The sequence below is a fragment of the Nerophis ophidion genome, linkage group LG12, assembly GCF_033978795.1.
Source record: "Nerophis ophidion isolate RoL-2023_Sa linkage group LG12, RoL_Noph_v1.0, whole genome shotgun sequence".
Classification (NCBI taxonomy): domain Eukaryota; kingdom Metazoa; phylum Chordata; class Actinopteri; order Syngnathiformes; family Syngnathidae; genus Nerophis; species Nerophis ophidion.
In genome coordinates, this window is record NC_084622.1 from 34,159,350 (window position 1) to 34,180,251 (window position 20,902).

The 20,902-nt window shown below is 38.7% G+C and overlaps 1 protein-coding gene across 1 annotated transcript in view; it reads right to left on the reverse strand.

Annotated features, from left to right (window-relative positions):
- The window catches only part of cpne2 (copine II), an 81,278-nt gene that overhangs the window by 16,014 nt on the left and 44,362 nt on the right, over window positions 1–20,902 (reverse strand). Inside the window, exons 11-13 of the mRNA XM_061917434.1 lie at window positions 4,035–4,168; window positions 990–1,044; window positions 519–570 (exon numbers count right to left, since the gene is read on the reverse strand). Coding sequence (XP_061773418.1) covers window positions 519–570; window positions 990–1,044; window positions 4,035–4,168 — 241 coding nt within the window. The remainder of the gene's footprint in view (window positions 1–518; window positions 571–989; window positions 1,045–4,034; window positions 4,169–20,902) is intronic.

Sequence of the window (20,902 nt, forward strand, 5' to 3'; positions counted from 1 at the left end):
CCATCCATCCATTTTCTACCGTTTATTCCCTTTCGGGGTCGCGGGAGGCGCTGGCGCCTATCTCAGCTACAATCGGGCGGAAGGCGGGGTACACCCTGGACAAGTCGCCACCTCATCACAGGGCCAACACAGATAGACAGACAACATTCACACTCAAATTCACACACTAGGGCCAATTTAGTGTTGCCAATCAACCTATCCCCCAGGTGGAAGTGGGAGGAAGAGGGAGGAAGCCGGAGTACCCGGAGGGAACCCACACATTCACGGGGAGAACATGCAAACTCCACACAGAAAGATCCCGAGCCTGGATTTGAACCCAGGACTGCAGGACCTTCGTATTGTGAGGCAGACGCACTAACCCCTCTTCCACTGTGAAGCCATAACAGTTATACTGTTAAAAACTAATTTTTGTATTTGCAATTATTTGTGTTGTTTAGTTGTACGCCCCATTTAAATCTGTACGACAACAATGTCACGTAGGTCATCATGAAGCCTGTATCAAATGTATTAATACATACCTGAGCAGAAGGGGTTTGTGGGGTTAAAGTTGATGGCAAATTCATGTGAAACCTAAAAAAACGACAAGAATGACAAACTAAGTCTTATACTGCATTGCACTCTAAATATTACTGAGTCCATTTCTCGCACAGTATCCCTCCTACCCTGTGTTAATGTGTATGTATGTATGTGTGTGTGTGTGTGTGCATGTTTGAGTGCATGCTTCGCTCTCTCTTTTGTCCTTTTCATCAGTACAGCGCCATGGCAACACAGATGGGTTAACAATTGCAGAATGATGCGAATATGCAAGTATAATGCCTGCTTTTATCCGTGTGTGTTTGTGTAGTACATACAGCACAATGTTGTTGTACTATAATGATACAGTACATGTTGAAAACACATCTGTCTACATGACACACACACACACACACACACACACACACACACATATATACTGTATGTACAGCAATGACCGACAAACACACATCTACCTTCCAGTCTGGTGGAAGTTGGGCTCCAAATCCCAGAGCAGGAAACATTTTGTCACTGAGGGGGAAACCATGGCAACAGATTGCAATAGTAGTTAAACCCTTTTTCACGTTCCAATTCAACACGCTGCATTTAGACAACAGTGGAAATCTTGTTACCTGCTTCTCAAAGAAACATAATCATGCGCATGCATATTTATGCTAAGACAAGCTGTGTGCTGGAAGGAAACTGAAGCAATTTTGACAAATAGTCCCTCACTGCATGCCTCATTTTGTACAGTGCAGGTATCTTTTATTCCCTAAAATGTAGGAACCAGGGCTATTGTAATATTGAAATGTAAATATTTTAGAATCTGATTGGTTTTGTTTGCATTTGTATTTTTCTAGCCCAGTGCTTATTAATAACCACCAACAATGTGTGTGAAGTTTCTTGATAAGACTTACCAGAAATGGGCAATACAGCCGAAAAATCTATATTGAAATACATTTTGCAGCTCTTTGCGATAACAATACAGTGGGGCAAAAAAGTATTTAGTCAGCCACCGATTGTGCAAGTTCTCCCACTTAAAATGATGACAGAGGTCTGTAATTGTCATCATAGGTACACTTCAACTGTGAGAGACAGAATGTGAAACAAAAATCCAGGAATTCACATTGTAGGAATTTTAAAGAGTTTATTTGTAAATTATGGTGGAAAATAAGTATTTGGTCAACCATTCAAAGCTCTCACTGATGGAAGGAGGTTTTGGCTCAAATTCTCACGATACATGGCCCCATTCATTCTTTCCTTAACACGGATCAATCGTCCTGTCCCCTTAGCAGAAAAAAAGCCCCAAAGAATGATGTTTCCACCCCCATGCTTCACAGTAGGTATGGTGTTCTTGGGATGCAACTCAGTATTCTTCTTCCTCTAAACACGACGAGTTGAGTTTATACCAAAAAGTTCTATTCTGGTTTAATCTGACCACATGACATTCTCCCAATCCTCTGCTGTATCATCCATGTATCCATTTTGGTATAAACTCAACTCGTCGTGTTTGGAGGAAGAAGAATACTGAGTGGCATCCCAAGAACACCATACCTACTGTGAAGCATTGAGGTGGAAACATCATGCTTTGGGGCTGTTTTTCAGCTAAGGGGAGAGGACGATTGATCCGTGTTAAGGAAAGAATGAATGGGGCCATGTATCGTGAGATTTTGAGCCAAAACCTCCTTCCATCAGTGAGAGCTTTGAATGGTTGACCATATACTTATTTTCCACCATAATTTACAAATAAATTCTTTAAAATTCCTACAATGTGAATTCCTGTATTTTTTTTTCACATTCTGTCTCTCACAGTTGAAGTGTGCCTGCGATGAAAACTACAGACCTCTGTCATCATTTTAAGTGGGAGAACTTGCACAATCGGTGGCTGACTAAATACTTTTTTGCCCCACTGTATATATCACAATAGCACAAATTATTATTTATGACTATTTTAAAACGAGTTAAAATGGATCCTAAATTTGGCTGCTGTTAAAATGTAATGGGCCCTTTATAAGCTGTTGTTTGTAATACTTTGTATTAGTCTTGGGCGATGCTACAAATTTGGTTATCGATCCAATACCAAGTAGTTACAGGGGCAGTATTGGTCATATCAATGTTCATACTTAAAATGTTCCAGACCATTGCATGATTAAATTTTTAATCAACTGTAATCTGACAAAAACTCCGTATAGTGATGTAACAATATCAATTAAATATTCAAATTATTTCCTTAACCGCATTTTTTTTTTTGCCTAAAAAATGAATAAAGCAATAGCGCAAAAATTAAACTAAATCAAACACAAATATCGGCTCATATTTCTTGAGATTGTTAACAATAACAAAAAAGGATTTAGTGATTGTAAAAAAATATCAGTCTAATTACTGTAGTGTAGACCAATATGTGATACTAAACTTGTTATCATTAGTGTTGATATTTGTAATCGATTGGGTAATCAAGAGCTTTAGATTGCTTTGCTTATTTGTATCCTGTCATTTAGCATGTTTAGTTATTCGTTATCCTATGATCATATTAGTCATAATAATACTTGTAGGTAACATAGTTTGCCGCTATGGAAGCGAGGATTAGTGATTTAGAAGCAGCTTCACACTGTGGAGAGACATTACCCGCTAGCGAGGAGGCTAAATTGCGTTGACGCGTTTGTTCTCGTGTCGCTGTCAAATTTACAGGACAGAGCAAGAATTGTATCGACACGCATTCGTATTACAAGCTCTATCGTCGGCCAAAGGTATATAATTTATATCGCACATCGTGTATATCACGCAACCCTAACACTTCCCCATGTACATTTTTTTTTAACCCGGGAGAACAGAGATGTGTATTTCATGGCAAAAAAACAACAATAGAGATTTAAAAACTATCTCGCTTATATGTTTAGGATTGGATTTTGAATTTGACCATGGCATGCGGTTATTCAGCCTCCTTGGTGTGGCTCCCTTCTGTGAATAATTCTTACACTGAAGTAGAGACATTTTTGCAAAGAATTTCCTATTTTCCAACTCTCTCTGAGACCATGAATGTGTCCTGATTGGATGAGTGCGAGGAAGGTAAGGAAAAGTGAGGGGGAGTGTACGACCCAACCAAAAAATAAAATCACAAAATTAAACAGCTTGAGTCTGCAAATATATTATAATAAATAAATCATATATTTATTATTTTGGCTGTAAAATCAAGTAATAATTAACACTTAAAAAAATGTATAGCCTGTGTAATGTTTTGCGGCTCTTTAGTGGAAGTCGGGGCAAAACAGGTCTTTTGGTAGGAAAGGGTTTTCGACTCCTACATTAGAATATTCGTATCATCAATGGGGATTACTGATCAAGTTTAATATTAAGGAAGAAAGTGAAGCTCACAGATAAGACAGACTCCTCAGACTTGTCAGAAATGCTGGTGTGTTTATAAACTTTTGATAATTTTTTGTTTCCATGTCTTTAAGCTGCAACCAGGAACGTGCAGTGTGTATCTAGGTATGTGAATTTAGACTGTGTGAATTGAAACTCACGTGTCGTAGTCTTGTATGATTTGTCCCACGGCTAAAATAGCAGCAAGATACTCGTTGCTGCCCAATGGGTTGATGTAATGGAGGGAAGAAGGCTCTCGAGGATTTCCATTGGAGGCTGTGAAGTCTATTCCAACCTATGGAAACACAGACGTACAAATTGTGAACATTCTTTGAGTTTTGATTTTCCTGAAGGAACTCTCCTGAAGGAATCAATAAAGTACTATCTATCTATCCATTCTTTGAGTCACGGTGACTGTTATTGTTAAAAATGTTTTTTTTGTTTGTTTTTTTAATCCCTCAACGAATCAAAAAGATTATGGCACAGCCAAAAAATATAAGGTTGTACGTGACAATAATGATAGTCTTTGAAAACCACAGCAAGGCACATAGGTCATTCTCCAAGATATTGCTGGGTTGCAATCATGTGACCTAGAGGCACTTCGGCGTTTCAGGCAATGGTCTAACGTCCCAATGTATATCAGTACTGTTTATTTACCTGCATCACTGCAGATTTGGGCGTATTTTGAAAGGTTTAGAGCAGGGGTGTCAAACTAATTTTAGAACGGGGGCCACAGGGAAAAAAATCTTCTCCCAAGTGGGCCGGACTGGTAAAATTTCAGCACGATAACTTAACAATAACTTCAGATTGTTTTCTTTGTTTAAAAATACAACAAGCACATTCTGAAAATGTACAAATCATAATGTTGTTGTTGTTTTTACACTTACAAGATGCAGTTAATAGTATTCTACTTGTATTTGTTGTTATTTATACTTTCTGAATAAATGATGTGATAATGTTCATCAGTCAACTCATTGGTGTTCATTTTCAATATATCAAGTGACAAAAAATATATCTAAATCAAATTACAGTATGTTGTTTATGTAGTTTGATCATTTTCCTCGACAGGTGCACTAACGTGGTTTATTTTTGTTTTACATATATTGCATCATCTACAAATATACAAAGGATTGCTATTGCGACATCTAGTGGACACATTTAGAACAGCACTTTCTTTCATTCAAAAATTTCAGGTTAATTTTAATACTTGGCAAACTCATTCCGCTGGCCAGATGAAACCTGTTCGTGGGCCTGCTCCGGCCCTTGGGCCGTACGTTTGACACCCCTGGTTTAGAGGCAAATATATAGACCTCACTTCTTTTGATACTCGCATGTATTTGGAAAAGAAACATTTAGAGGCACATCATATATTTATATCTGAGGGGTCCACAAATTAAACATTTATCAGTAAAAGACGATGTTGGATTTATTCGTGCATCGCTAAATTAAGTATTTGATTGACATAACAAGTACCGTGCTGCTGTGATCGTGACGCTAACGAGAACAAGGATTTGCAGTTTATTTCCTGCTACAAAAACTAGTCTCATTTACAATTAATTTCTGCAGTTTTTATGGTTTGAAGTTCATATTCTGTATCATGTTTTTAAGCAATGGATATCCCTGTTGTTCCGCAATGTTTGCTAGCAATATCAAGATTCAGTATATGCTGCTGAGCCTAGCAGATATTTATTCATCTAGTTTGTTACTAAAATTGGGGATATTTTCTTTATAACAAATACGTTATAATGTGGTCATCCGTGTCGAATAAAGCACTTTCCTGCACAACAACAACTACACTTTTACTTTCTGTTATGAAAATGGACAATGAAAATAAGTTGGATTGGATCAACAATCACAATATTTATTACTAGGACTTACCATGACGTTAGTTTATTTGCACAATCAGGTTTTTGTAGTTGAATTTAGGCATAGCAACCACAAAAGAACACAAAATAATGAGATCTGTTGTCCTTTCCTTACATTTAGTTCTGCTATCAAACACTACTAATATAGTACAGAATAAACTCAATTGCATCAGAGAAAGCATCTCAACAAACCAAATGTTCGAACATTTTACAAAGTGATCGTTGCAAACACAAACGGTCCGATTCTATTCCACAAGATGAGTTATATTTTCAAGAGCCATTTCCTTTGACGTACTTTTGTTTTTTTCCCTGACTTTATTACCTGTATGAACCACTTCTTTAGGGACCCTCTGAACGCTATTTCCTATCGCTCTATTTGAATGATTTTAACATCCAAGAACATAACAGCAATACGATATTTTCTACTCAAACTCTGCACTCACTCTCATTTGTTTTAATGCTACAGTTAAGCTTTGTGACCTCCGTGTGATTTAAGCCACAAAGAAGAAAAACGGATGTGACTTCATATGCAACCCACCTATTCATGCTCTAAATCTGTCCAGATCAAAAAAAACATTCTTAACGATAATACAAGAGTAAAAATATTATTGAGGGACAAGTTATGACAGTTATAGTGGATAATATTTGGGGTGTAGTTATGAGTTGTATATTTCAGCCGACATAGGGGAAGCACTAAAGTTTGTTTGAATCCAAACCATAACCCTTATTTGAACTTTAATCTGATTCCTCACTGGGTCAATTTTGGAGTTTTGATCGATATGATAGTTGGATGTAGGACCGCAAACCACTCAATCCACATTCTAAAAAAGGTATCACACAATAATAGTGATGGGTAACAAATTTGGTAGTATTGTAAGTCAGTCGGTACTACCAAACTGTGCCATATTTCGATACCTTTGTTGACGTCACATCCGATTGCAGACGGAGCACTTGTCGAGGAAAGAATCAGTCAAGCAACACTTGATGGTTCAGCCTAACTGCTCTCAGTCAAAGCAATTAAATATTGAAACTTCCTACCACTCACCACCAGAAACTCACCTTAATAAGTAGATTAAACTTTACCAAGTATGTGACCACACTCTTTAATGTCCTTTTTAATGATTTGAATTTTATTTGTGCTTCTGCATTTGTTCGTATATTTCTGTTGCCTGCCAATAGAAACAAGTGTGCTATAATCTGGCATACAGCTGTATTTTTGCAGATGTTCCCTCATATGCAATGGCCTTAATAAATAAATAAAGAAGCAATGTTGCAATTTTCGATGCCAACAAAGCAAGTATGACTGAAGGAAAACATTCGGATTTAAAGCAAGGCTTCAATTTTCCAAAATGCATTAGCTTGATGCTAATTTACATTGGCTTTGCCATACACATGCTACTGTTTCGCAGTTGCCATTTTACATGGTGATTTCAACACATCCAAAATTGGTAATGTAAACTACCAATACAAATGTGAAATAAATACAATACTTACAGCATAAACACTTTGTAGGGCGCATCATAAGACTAGACTGTCACATTCAACTTCATGGCAAAGGCTACTTCCTAGCTAGAGCAACATACTGTAGCCTATACATCACTGCCATCTAACGTCTTGGAATCGCAACTATATGCAAAGTCTGCCTTATAATACTTGCAAATGGGACATAAATTTAAGAAAATTTATGTCCCAATTGAGATGGGGTTTTTTTTAACAAATAACATGCATTAACACATTTGAACACATGCAGAAGTACTGTAAATGGGTTTTGGTAAGTATCGGTAATGATTCCCATTTGCTGGCATACGGTACCGTATCCATTCAAAGATGAAAGTTACCCATTCTTACACTATAATATTTCAATATAACATACACATGTGCACAGCTAAGTCACTTTTACACACATGATTATGGCTTATTATTGTATTGCCCGGCTCTGCAGATGCCATCTCGGAAATAAAACTACCAGAATAGCCCCTCCACCAGAAGGAGGGCTATTTTAACACAGACAATAACAGAGTGGCAACGTGATGACATGCAGAGAATTGATGGAAACACGTTTACACATGAGCCCAAACAATAAATGAGATGGAGACTGACACGTTTTTGCCTCAAGCAATGAAAATGCAGTTTGTGTGCTGATAGGAACAGTTAACCTTGTAACTGCCAATGTCACAGTCTAAACTAGCTATAAATTAAACATGTAGACATAACTCATTTTTATTACTACTGCTTTGACAAGTCAGCACTCAAATTTGCAGCATCATCTTGCATGTTAAAGAATATATATCAAACACATACGCTTTTTATTCATACAGGGAAAAAGGTGATAAATGTTTGAGTACCACTATAACATTTAGAAAAATGGTATGGTATTAAGAAAGATTAGCAGAGATAAGTATGGTGTCGATATAATCACGGCACTACTGTATGTGTTTACCTCGGGGCTTGATCTCATAATAATAATAACAATAATATTAACAGCATGTTAGAGTTGTAAAGCTGTGCAGTTTCAATAATCAGGGCTACTTTAAATCACTTCACTGGAATAATACTTCAACAGCTGAGCCCCGGCTTTACCGTATGTACTAAAAACAACTAAATACAAAATACTAAACGTTTTGAATAACAGTGTGAGCAGCACTGACTATGTACTGTAATAGTTTATGATCCGCCACACAGCTTATCAAGCCCATCTGGAGCATGAATTTGATGTGCTAAAACATGACATTTCAGAAGCTATTAAACCATTTCCCCCCAGTGATCTCTGGCGCTAGACATTATTACTTTGATAACTGTGAAGTTGGTGACAGTGGGGAATGCCGCCATTCTGTTCCCAACACATTCGTAGCCCCAAGCTATTTATAATTGTTCACACAATATACACTTAACATAAGATGAAAAGCACACCCTACAAGCTCTGAGGAATATTAAACAAGGAACAATGCTGTACTTCAGTCCACATTACTGTACTAGAGAACAGGGGTTCTTGTTGTTTTGGGTTCTTTTTGACTTTTCCAATACAGAGGGTCCGCTTAAACAAGGGAATAGGTTTGATTTTAAGATTGGTGGGGACACAAAAGTGCTCCAAGGCAGCACTCTGAAAGTTTCCTTTTTTTTTTTTACATTAGCAATCATAATTTCACGTCATGCAGATGTTATAGGGTAAAGCAACTAAAATGAAAGCAAAGGAGACAACTTGGAAGAGTTCTCATCTTTACTCTTTAGTGTAGGGCTGTAGTGCAACTGTGCATCATACTGTCAATTAACATAGCCTACTGTCCATCAACAACATCAGAAATACATTCATGCAATACAACATTGTAAATAACCATAAATGAACTGTAATAATCTTTTCCCCAACTTGTGTTTAAATCACTCACAATTTTTCCCTTCAACTACTTCTTTCTATTGCTGATTTTGTACTGTAAATATGTTTGTCACTAATACTCAAATACAAGCAGATTAGTGTCCACAGGTTGTTCCTATTTGAAAGAGCCAAACACATGCCTCCGCCGGACAGTAACAGAAATTAACTGCTGGCCAAAAATATGTTGATGCATGACATATACATTAAAGGGGAACATTATCACCAGACCTATGTGAGCGTCAATATATACCTTGATGGTGCAGAAAAAAGACCATCTATTTTTTTAACCGATTTCTGAACTCTAAATGGGTGAATTTTGGCAAATTAAACGCCTTTCTGTGTATCGCGCTGGAGGCGATGACGTCAGAATGTGACGTCGCCGAGGTAACACACCCACCATTTTCATTTTCAACACATTACAAACACCGGGTCTCAGCTCTGTTATTTTCCGTTTTTTTGACTATTTTTTGGAACCTTGGAGACATCATGCCTCGACGGTGTGTTATCGGAGGGTGTAACAACACTAAGAGGGAGGGATTCAAGTTGCACCACTGGCCCGAAGATGCGAAAGTGTCTGCCGCCAGACCCCCATTGAATGTGCCAGTGTCTCCACATTTGACCGGCGATGCTAAGGCAGACATGGCACAGAGATGTATGGATAACCTGCAAATGCATTTGCAACGATAGTCAACGAAATCACAAAGGTGAGTTTTGTTGATGTTGACTGCCAGCTAATCGATGCTAACATGCTATTTACCGGCGGTGCTAAAGCAGACATGGAACAGAGATGTATGGATAACCTGTAGATGCATTTGCAACTATATTACGTTTCCTTCCACCCACATTTAATGCGAAAAAAACACTTACCAATCGACGGATTTAAGTTGCTCCAGTGTCAAAAGATGTGAAAGTCCTGATCGTTTGGTCCGCACATTTTACCAGCGATGCTAACGCAGCTATTCGGCCATGCTATGGCTATGAATAGCGTCAATAGCTATTCGCTCAATAGCTTCAGTTTCTTCTTCAATATTTTCATACTCCAACCATCTGTTTCAATACATGCGTAATCTGTTGAATCGCTTAAATCGCTGAAATCCGAGTTTGAATCCGAGTTAATGTCACTATATCTTGCTGTGGTATACCCATTGTTTGTTTACATTGGCAGCACTGTGTGACGTCACAGGGAAATGGCCAGTGTCTTCGCAGAGAGCCGAAAATAAGGCACTTTAAAGCTTTATTTAGGGATATTCCGAGACCGGTAAAATTTAGAAAAAAACTTCAAAAAATACAACAAGCCACTGGGAACTGATTTTTATTGTTTCTAACCCTTTTGAAATTGTGATAATGTTCCCCTTTAAGGGCAATGACCATAGAGCTTGATGGTACAGTTACTGCCTGAGCAAAAAGGCTTTTACTAAATATGAATATTACTTCATATTAATGAATTATATTTTAGCATTGTAAAATCACATGATCATCTAGTGAGGGTTTATTGTATTTCCACCACTTTGATATTTTCAAACCGTTGCTCACTTCTACACAAATACATTAAACTAAAAAATAATTTCAAAAATAAAACGGAAAGGTGAAATCCGGCGATCTGATTGGCTGTTAACTGTGGTTTAAATATTCTAAAGCCTTATCACAGTGTAGGCTATCACTCCGCCTCAGGCACGCATGACTGGTATATGAATCGAAGTTGTTGTCATGTATCCATGACAACGGACTGTTGCAGTCCGTAGTAAAAGACAGCTGATGTTTTTACAATATTAAAAAACAGACTAAAGTAGTTGAATTCACATGTTTAAGGTTAACTTTCACCTCCGGGGAGGGTTAGCAATGGTAAAGGGGACTGAGCATTGACTTTCACCTGAAAAAAAGCGGAGGAAAAGACGAGATGCAGTGCTAATTTGGAGCTAACGTCTGGATAGGTGGGACTATTTTTTCCACAGTGAGACACTTACTTACAACTTACACTTACTTACAACTTACACTTCCTTACAATTTACAACTTACACTTACTTACAAGTTAGAACTTACAACTTACACTGCCTCTCGTCCGCTCGCTAGCAACTAGCATATAGGCTAGCTTTTACAAGCAGAAGGAATGACAGCGGGGACAGCCAATCACACGTAAGTTAGCATGAAAGCGGCAACCAACCAGGGAGCGATATTTAGGTTAGAGGCGGGACTTCTAGCAGAGACCGACATTTAACCCTTTCTGTGCCATAATCATTGACTAAACATTACGGGCAGCGCTTGTATTGATAGTGACTACACAGTAGCGGTTATTGGTAGGGACGTGTCCCTAGCATCCCTACCCAATTCTACGCCCTTGCGCTTAAATATTAACACTAAATTAGTAACTTTACTAATTTTACTAATAAACATTTAAATGATGTGAAAGCATGTGTTAAAATGTAGGTCAAGTTGATTACAAAAACAAATACTACTAAAAAATACATAAAAACTGATGAAAAAAGTAAATGTACATACTATTACGCAGTGCCAAAATAAATACATTCCAACTGAATTTATAAAGAAATATAATACAGTGGGGCAAAAAAGTATTTAGTCAGCCACCGATTGTGCAAGTTCTCCCACTTAAAATGCTGACAGAGGTCTGTAATTTTCATCATAGGTACACTTCAACTGTGAGAGACAGAATGTGAAAAAAAAATCCAGGAATTAACACGGATCAATCGTCCTGTCCCCTTAGCAGAAAAACAGCCCCAAAGCATGATGTTTCCACCCCCATGCTTCACAGTAGGTTTGGTGTTCTTGGGATGCAACTCTGTATTTTTCTTCCGCCAAACGCGACAAGTTAAGTTTATACCAAAAAGTTCTATTTTAGTTTCATCTGACCACATGACATTCTCCCAATCCTCTGCTGTATCATCCATGTATCCATTTTGGTATAAACTCAACTCGTCGTGTTTGGAGGAAGAAGAATACTGAGTTGCATCCCAAGAACACCATAACTACTGTGAAGCATAGGGGTGGAAACATCATGCTTTGGGGCTGTTTTTCTGCTAAGGGGACAGGACGATTGATCCGTGTTAAGGAAAGAATGAATGGGGCCATGTATTGTGAGATTTTGAGCCAAAACCTCCTTCCATCAGTGAGAGCTTTGAATGGTTGACCAAATACTTATTTTCCACCATAATTTACAAATAAAGTCTTTAAAATTCCTACAATGTGAATTCCTGCATTTTTTTTTTTACATTTTGTCTCTCACAGTTGAAGTGTACTGTACCTATGATGAAAATTACAGACCTCTGTCATCATTTTAAGTGTGAGAACTTGCACAATCGGGGGCTGACTAAATACTTTTTTGCCCCACTGTATCTGTGGCTTATAGTCCGGTGCGGCTAATACAGTTTGAGTCAAAATATAAATTTCTTCTCAAATGTAATAAATATATAGTAATTAGATTTACATCAGGCATTCAGTTTACGCATGATCCTCGTCTTGGGACAGACTACTAACAAAATCCAAGGTATCAATGTCTTCCAGTAATTTGTGAAGTGACCTTTAGAACAAAACTTATATGCTGATGTATTGTTCAGATATTTTAGCCTTTACTGACCTACATTGGACTGGTTTCAGCAAATGTCACATATTTCTGTTTGTGGCCCTAGCTGGAAAAACTCTGGACTACCTTGACTTCCTACTGTATGCATCGTTGAAATGAGTGTCTCCTCTTCTGCACCGCTACACATGAGAATTTACACACCGAGTGTTGTTTTAATGAGGTGCCTGCTTAATACACTGTATCCTATGTCGACTGTTAAATTCTGCTCTGCGCACATAACATTTCTTGAAGCATTTGTGCCCTAAATTACGAGCAAACATCGAACATGAATAAAAGCATCCAAAAGACTGTCTCTCTATGCCAGAGTGTTACAAAGCAATGTTGCTCCACAGTCCTGAGGCGAGAGTTTTCCCTTCCTGAAGATTAGGATTAGAGTCATACTAAGTCTGATTGAACAGCGCAGAACAGCTACATCTGCACGTGTGTGTCTACTTCTGCACTCCTTTCTCTCTTTGTAGATTTGTGACACCTGTACCCCACATTGGGTGTGTGCTGTATGTGAAAATAAGATTCCTTATTTTCGCATCTAAAGCAATGTGATCTGGCAGAAAAGGTATCGAATGTGTTTGCCGCAGCTTCTAATAAATGTCCTCTTCTCAGCAAAGAAGTGTGTGTGACTAATTGTCAATGTAAGGAAAAATAAATGTTCGCTGTATTTCTGCAGAGGGTTTGGAAGTTTTAAGGTAATTTGCACTGTGTGACAACGCGTGGTTTTTGACGATGGGCTGCTTTACAGTATGAGCACATGCATGTTAAAATATTTGCAAGAAGTATATGAGATGCAATGTATACAGTGGAGCAAAAAAGTATTTAGTCAGCCACCGATTGTGCAAGTTCTCTCACTTAAAATGATGACAGAGGTCTGTAATTTTCATCATAGGTACACTTCGACTGTGAAAGACAGAATGTGAAACAAAAATCCAGGAATTCACATTGTAGGAATTTTAAAGACTTTATTTGTAAATTATGGTGGAAAATAAGTATTTGGTCAACCATTCAAAGCTCTCACTGATGGATGGAGGTTTTGGCTCAAAATCTTACGATACATGGCCCCATTAATTTTTTCCTTAACACGGATCAATTGTCTTGTCCCCTTAGCAGAAAAATAGCCCCAAAGCATGGTGTTTCCAACCCCATGCTTCACAGTAGGTGTGGTGTTCTTGGGATGCAACTCGGTATTCTTCTTCCTTCAAACACGACAAGTTGAGCTTATACCAAAATGAATACATGGATGATACAGCAGAGGATTGGGAGAATGTCATGTGGTCAGATGAAATCAAAATAGAACTTTTTGGTATAAACTCAACTCGTCGTGTTTGGAGGAAGAAGAACACTGAGTTGCATCCCAAGAACACCATACCTACTGTGAAGCATGGGGGTGGAAACATCATGCTTTGGGGTAGTTTTTCTGCTAAGGGGACAGGACGATTGATCCGTGTTAAGGAAAGAATGAATGGGGCCATGTATCGTGAAATTTTGAGCCAAAACCGCTTTCCATCAGTGAGAGCTTTGAATGGTTGACCAAATACTTATTTTCCACCATAATTTACAAATAAATTCTTTAAAATTCCTGCAATGTGAATTCCTGGATTTTTTGTTCACATTCTGTCTCTCACAGTTGAAGTGTACCTATGATGAAAATTACAGACCTCTGTCATCATTTTAAGTGGGAGAACTTGCACAATCGGTGGCTGACTAAATACTTTTTTGCCCCACTGTAAGTGTGTTCCGAAACACCTGCATATCTGTAACAAAAGGCAAGGGATTACTCCCGTATACTAAAGTATTTTCCGATCATTACCTTATAAAATTCGAGGTTCAGACGCATGTTCGTCAAACTAATAATAATAATAACTGCTATAGCAGCCGCAACATTAATACGGCCACAACGACAACTCTTGCTGACCTACTGCCCTCGGTAATGGCACCATTCCCAAAATATGTGGGCTCTATTGATAACCTCACTAACAACTTTAACGACGCCCTGCGTGAAACCATTGATAACATAGCACCGCTAAAGTTAAAAAAGGCTCCAAAAAAGCGTACCCCGTGGTTTACAAAAGAAACTAGAGCTCAGAAATTATTATGTAGAAAGCTGGAACGCAAATGGCGCACGACTAAACTTGAGGTGCACCATCAAGCATGGAGTGATGGTTTAATAACTTATAAACGCATGCTTACCTTAGCTAAAGCTAAATATTACTCAAATCTCATCCACCGTAATAAAAACGATCCTAAATTTTTGTTTAGTACGGTAGCATCGCTAACCCAACAAGGGACCCCTTCCAGTAGCTCCACCCACTCAGCTGATGACTTTATGCAATTCTTTAATAAGAAAATTGAAGTCATTAGAAAGGAGATCAAAGACAATGCGTCCCAGCTACAACGGGGTTCTATTAACACAGATACGATTGTATATATGGCGGATACTGCCCTCCAAAATAGTTTCTCTCATTTTGAGGAAATAACATTAGAGGAATTGTTACAACGTGTCAATGGAATGAAACAAACAACATGTTTACTTGACCCTCTTCCCGGGAAACTTGTCAAGGAGTTCTTTGTATTATTAGGTCCATCAGTGCTAAATATTATAAACTTATCACTTTCCTCGGGCACTGTTCCCCTAGCATTCAAAAAAGCGGTTATTCATCTCCTTAAAAGACCTAACCTCGATCCTGACCTCATGGTAAACTACCGACCGGTGCCTCACCTTCCCTTTATTTCAAAAATCCTCGAAAAAATTGTTGCGGAGCAGTTAAATGAACACTTAGCGTCTAACAATCTATGTGAAACCTTTCAATCCAGTTTCAGGGCAAATCACTCTACGGACACAGCCCTCGCAAAAATGACTAATGATCTATTGCTAACGATGGATTCCGATGCGTCATCTATGTTGCTGCTCCTCGATCTTAGCACTGCTTTCGATACCGTCGATCATAATATTTTATTAGAACGTATCAAAACACGAATTGGTATGTCAGACTTAGCCCTGTCTTGGTTTAACCCTTATCTCACTGATAGGATGCAGTGCGTCTCCCATAACAATGTGACCTCGGACTACGTTAAGGTAACGTGTGGAGTTCCCCAGGGTTCGGTTCTTGGCCCTGCACTCTTCAGCATCTACATGCTGCCACTAGGTGACATCATACGCAAATACGGTGTTAGCTTTCACTGTTATGCTGATGACGCCCAACTCTACATGCCCCTAAAGCTGACCAACACGCCGGATTGTAGTCAGCTGGAGGCGTGTCTTAATGAAATTAAACAATGGATGTCCGCTAACTTTTTGCAACTCAACGCCAAAAAAACGGAAATGCTGATTATCGGTCCTGCTAGACACCGACCTCTATTTAATAATACAACTCTAACATTTGACAACCAAACAATTAAACAAGGCGACACGGTAAAGAATCTGGGTATTATCTTCGACCCAACTCTCTCCTTTGAGTCACACATTAAAAGCGTTACTAAAACGGCCTTCTTTCATCTCCGTAATATCGCTAAAATTCGCTCCATTTTGTCCACTAAAGACGCTGAGATCATTATCCATGCGTTTGTTACGTCTCGCCTCGACTACTGTAACGTATTATTTTGGGGTCTCCCCATGTCTAGCATTAAAAGATTACAGTTGGTACAAAATGCGGCTGCTAGACTTTTGACAAGAACAAGAAAGTTTGATCACATTACGCCTGTACTGGCTCACCTGCACTGGCTTCCTGTGCACTTAAGATGTGACTTTAAGGTTTTACTACTTACGTATAAAATACTACACGGTCTACCTCCATCCTATCTTGCCGATTGTATTGTACCATATGTCCCGGCAAGAAATCTGCATTCAAAGGACTCCGGCTTATTAGTGATTCCCAAAGCCCAAAAAAAGTCTGCGGGCTATGGAGCATTTTCATTTCGGGCTCCAGTACTCTGGAATGCCCTCCCGGTAACAGTTCAAGATGCCACCTCAGTAGAAACATTTAAGTCTCACCTTAAAACTCATTTGTATACTCTAGCCTTTAAATAGACTCCCTTTTTAGACCAGTTGATCTGCCGTTTGTTTTTTTTTCTCCTATGTCCCACTCTCCCTTGTGGAGGGGGTCCGGTCCGATCCGGTGGCCATGTACTGCTTGCCTGTGTATCGGCTGGGGACATCTCCGCGCTGCTGATCCGCCTCCGGTTGGGATGGTTTCCTGCTGGCTCCGCTGTGAACGGGACTCTGCTGTGTTGGGTAGTGTTGGATCCGCTTTAGACTGGACTCTCGCGACTGTGTTGGCTCTAATATGGATTGAACTTTCACAGTATCATGTTAGACCCGCTCGACATCCATTGCTTTCGTCCTCTCCAAGGTTCTCATAGTCATCATTGTCACCGACGTCCCACTGGGTGTGAGTTTTCCTTGCCCTTATGTGGGCCTACCGAGGATGTGGTAGTGGTTTGTGTTGTGGTTTGTGCAGCCCTTTGAGACACTAGTGATTTAGGGCTATATAAGTAAACATTGATTGATTGATTGATTGATTGATTAGGAGCAGTTTGTGAAAGTGTGTATTTTACCAAAACCCTCTGATGAATTGACAAATTTTTACCTCACACACAAAAAAACATGTTTATGTATGCAAGTAAGGGACACATTTTAGACACAATTTTGTGTGGCTGTGCAGTTATTTTTATTATTTGAAATAATTGTTTTGGTTTTCCTTCCTTCTCCTCTGCATTTGGTCTACAGTGGCAACTTGACACTAGGGCTTTGTGTTTTGTGTGATTTACAATGTATTCATACTGTATTTACAGCACAGTATATTCTACTAACTGCTTGTGAGAACACACTTGTGTGAGCCTGCATGCATGTGTGTGACTCTGTGTGTGTGTTGGCCTATTATAAAGCAGGCACTAGAGTTTTAAAGGCCTACTGAAATGAGATTTTCTTATTCAAACGGGGATAGGAGGTCCATTCTATGTGTCATACTTGATCATTTCGCGATATTGCCATATTTTTGCTGAAAGGATATAGTAGAGAACATCGACGATAAAGTTCTCAACTTTTGGTCGGTAATAAAAAAGCCTTGCCTTTTCCGGAAGTTGCAGACGATGACGTCACGAGGGTGAGGACTCCTCACGTCCTCACATTGTTTTTAATGGAAACCTCCAGCAGCAATAGCTATTCGGACCGAGAAAACGACAATTTCCCCATTAATTTGAGCGAGGATGGAAAAAAAAAAAAAAAAGTTAAATAAAGTTAAAAAAAAAAAGGCGATTGCATTGGGACGGATTCAGATGTTTTTAGACCCATTTACTAGGATAATTCTGGGAAATCCCTTATATTTCTATTGTGTTGCTAGTGTTTTAGTGAGATTAAATAGTACCTGATAGTCGGAGGGGTGTGTCCGCGGGTGTCACAGATCTCCGGTTATAGGCGACTTTTTAACACAATTTTCTCACCGAAACCTGCCGGTTGACAAGTGGTCGGGATCCATGTTCGCTTAACCACTCTGATCCATAGTAAAGCTTCACCTCCGGGAATTTTAAACAAGGAATCACAGTGTGTTTGTGTGGCTAAAGGCTAAAGCTTCCCAACTCCATTTTTCTACTTTGACTTCTCCATTATTAATTGAACAAATTGCAAAAGATTCAGCAACACAGATGTCCAGAATACTGTGTAATTGCGCACTGAAAAAGACGACTTTTAGCCGCAAATAGTGCTGCGCTAATATTTCCCGACAGTCCGTGACGTCATGCGCACGCATCATCATTCAACAAGAAACTCCGCGGGAAATTTAAAATTGCAATTTAGTAAACTAAACCGGCCGTATTGGCATGTGTTGCAATTTTAATATTTCATCATTGATATATAAACTTTCAGACTGCGTGGTCGGTAGTAGTGGGTTTCAGTAGGCCTTTAACAGTCTGATTGAAGCTAAAGAGTACTAGTAACATGTTTGAGAAATTTTACTATTTAATGTAACCCTTACAGTAAACAAGACCTATGAGGATTTTAGTCTATTCTGACTTACAAATGTTGATATAATGTAAATACATATGTTAAAGGAGAACTTCACTTTTTACCTATCGTGTACAATCATTATGAAAGACATGAAGATGGATGTTCTTTTTTTTTTGCAATCTAAATATTAAATGAATGCGATCAAAAGTCTGCTTACAATGATGCTTACAGGAGCTGCACAATTTTGCCCATAAAGCCCTTAAAAAACATCCAAACACCTCCATTGAGGTTTTATATACATTATGTAAGTATACTGTATATGTAATGTCGTAACAGACACTTTGATAATAACATTTAATATTTACATATTTTGATAATAATTTCAAAAACGCATCACAACCTTTGCTTTTTTTTCCATCACTGATTATTGCTCATTGCAGACTTTATGAGAGCCATCAAAGATAATAAAACATCACCTACTGTACAAGGCCTGCTGTCATTAGGATGCCGACTGCAAGGATGATCATATATTCCCATTTAGGTGAAGAATGTCTCATAATCCTCACGAGGAAATGGGGGGAAGGGGGGATAAAGCGTCTTTTAGTGTCTTTTTGGCCATTTTCGAGTTATAAATGACTGTCAAAGTGTACCAACCTGACGGAATACCTACTCAGACTTTTTCTGTCCAGGTGAGAGGCATGATTTATGATCTACAATAATCTTACACCTGATGATGTAAACATAGGTACACACAGTAGTTATAAATAGTTTGTCTGCATTAGTGCTTATAAAAAAAATATCACTAATACTTGGTTAATATCCATATCACGGAATGTAAATAGAGTATTGTTGGCGCTTTTTGAATGGTTATTTATTGGATTTTATGGGCGGAAAAGAGGAGCTCCCTCTGGCTCCACGTTAAATGGACTTTTATTTAGGTTTATTTAATATATAGAATACATTTTTCTAAAATCCATTCGGTGTCATGTACTTCATAATGGTTGTTAATGATTTGCAAAATAAATAAAAAAGTGCAGTTAAACAATGTCAAAATGTCAAATCATAAGGTTCGTGCATCTAGGTGTAAGCTTGTACGCAGTTTTGGGTGGCGCTGTGTTTTGCAGTATTTTTTAAACAAGGGCTATTGTGTGACGTCACAGTGTGGCGAACGTACTTATTTGAACATGTATTATAAGAGGAGGGGCTCTTCCCCTTCTGCTTCAGGTGTGAGACTGTTTATGACTGCTACCTGGAGCCATGCATATTATTCCATTTCATCTCAATGCCCTCCCACTTGCTCTGATGTAAATAATAAATAATGGTAATTAAATACTTACGTGTTTGTTTGTCCATAACATTTTACCCGGGCCTGTTGTGCCAAAATTGGCCGATATGAAACTGGATGTGGGTTGTATAAATGGGTTGTACTTGTATAGCGCTTTTCTACCTTCAAGGTACTCAAAGCACTTTGACACTACTTCCACATTTACCCATTCACACACACATTCACACACTGATGGAGGGAGCTGCCATGCAAGGCGCTAACCAGCACCCATCAGGAGCAAGGGTGAAGTGTCTTGCTCAGGACACAACGGACGTGACGAAGATGGTACTAGGTGGGGATTGAACCAGGGACCCTCGGGTTGCGCACGGCCACTCTTCCACTGCGCCACGCCGTCCCAAAACTCTGACAGGAAAAGAGGGCGCCATTGTGATATCTCTACTTGGTTTTAGAGAGGATAAAGTATTATTCTCACTTAATTGTGGGATGTGCATATGCAGTGACATAAATGTTGCTAGTAGCAGCTTTTCTTTTTAAAGCAGCTCTGTATCGATTCGATGGTGTGCAGCTGTACCTGATGTTGTGACCGGGTGAATCTTAATACTGTTTATGAAGAGTATTTTTGATCGTGTCTGTAAAAATAAAAATGTTTATCTTCAAGTTATTTATTTAACAGTGTACATTTCTTAAATATACATTGTGATACTTTTGGAGAGGTCAGAGCATGATTTCAATTGCAATCTAACAGCAACGCATCCACAAACAAACAGCTGGCAGACATACGCAGAAAGTGGGTTGTACATGTGACTTTGCAGCAAAATGTATACCAAATTCACAACAAAGCAAATCTAATGTAATTTTTCTACTTTTAAATGTAGATTAAAATCTTAATATGTCCCTTTTAAAAGTACTCTGGGTTTAGCTCGGTTGGTTGAGCGGCCGTGCCAGCAACTTGAGGGTTGCAGGTTCGATTCCCGCTCCCGCC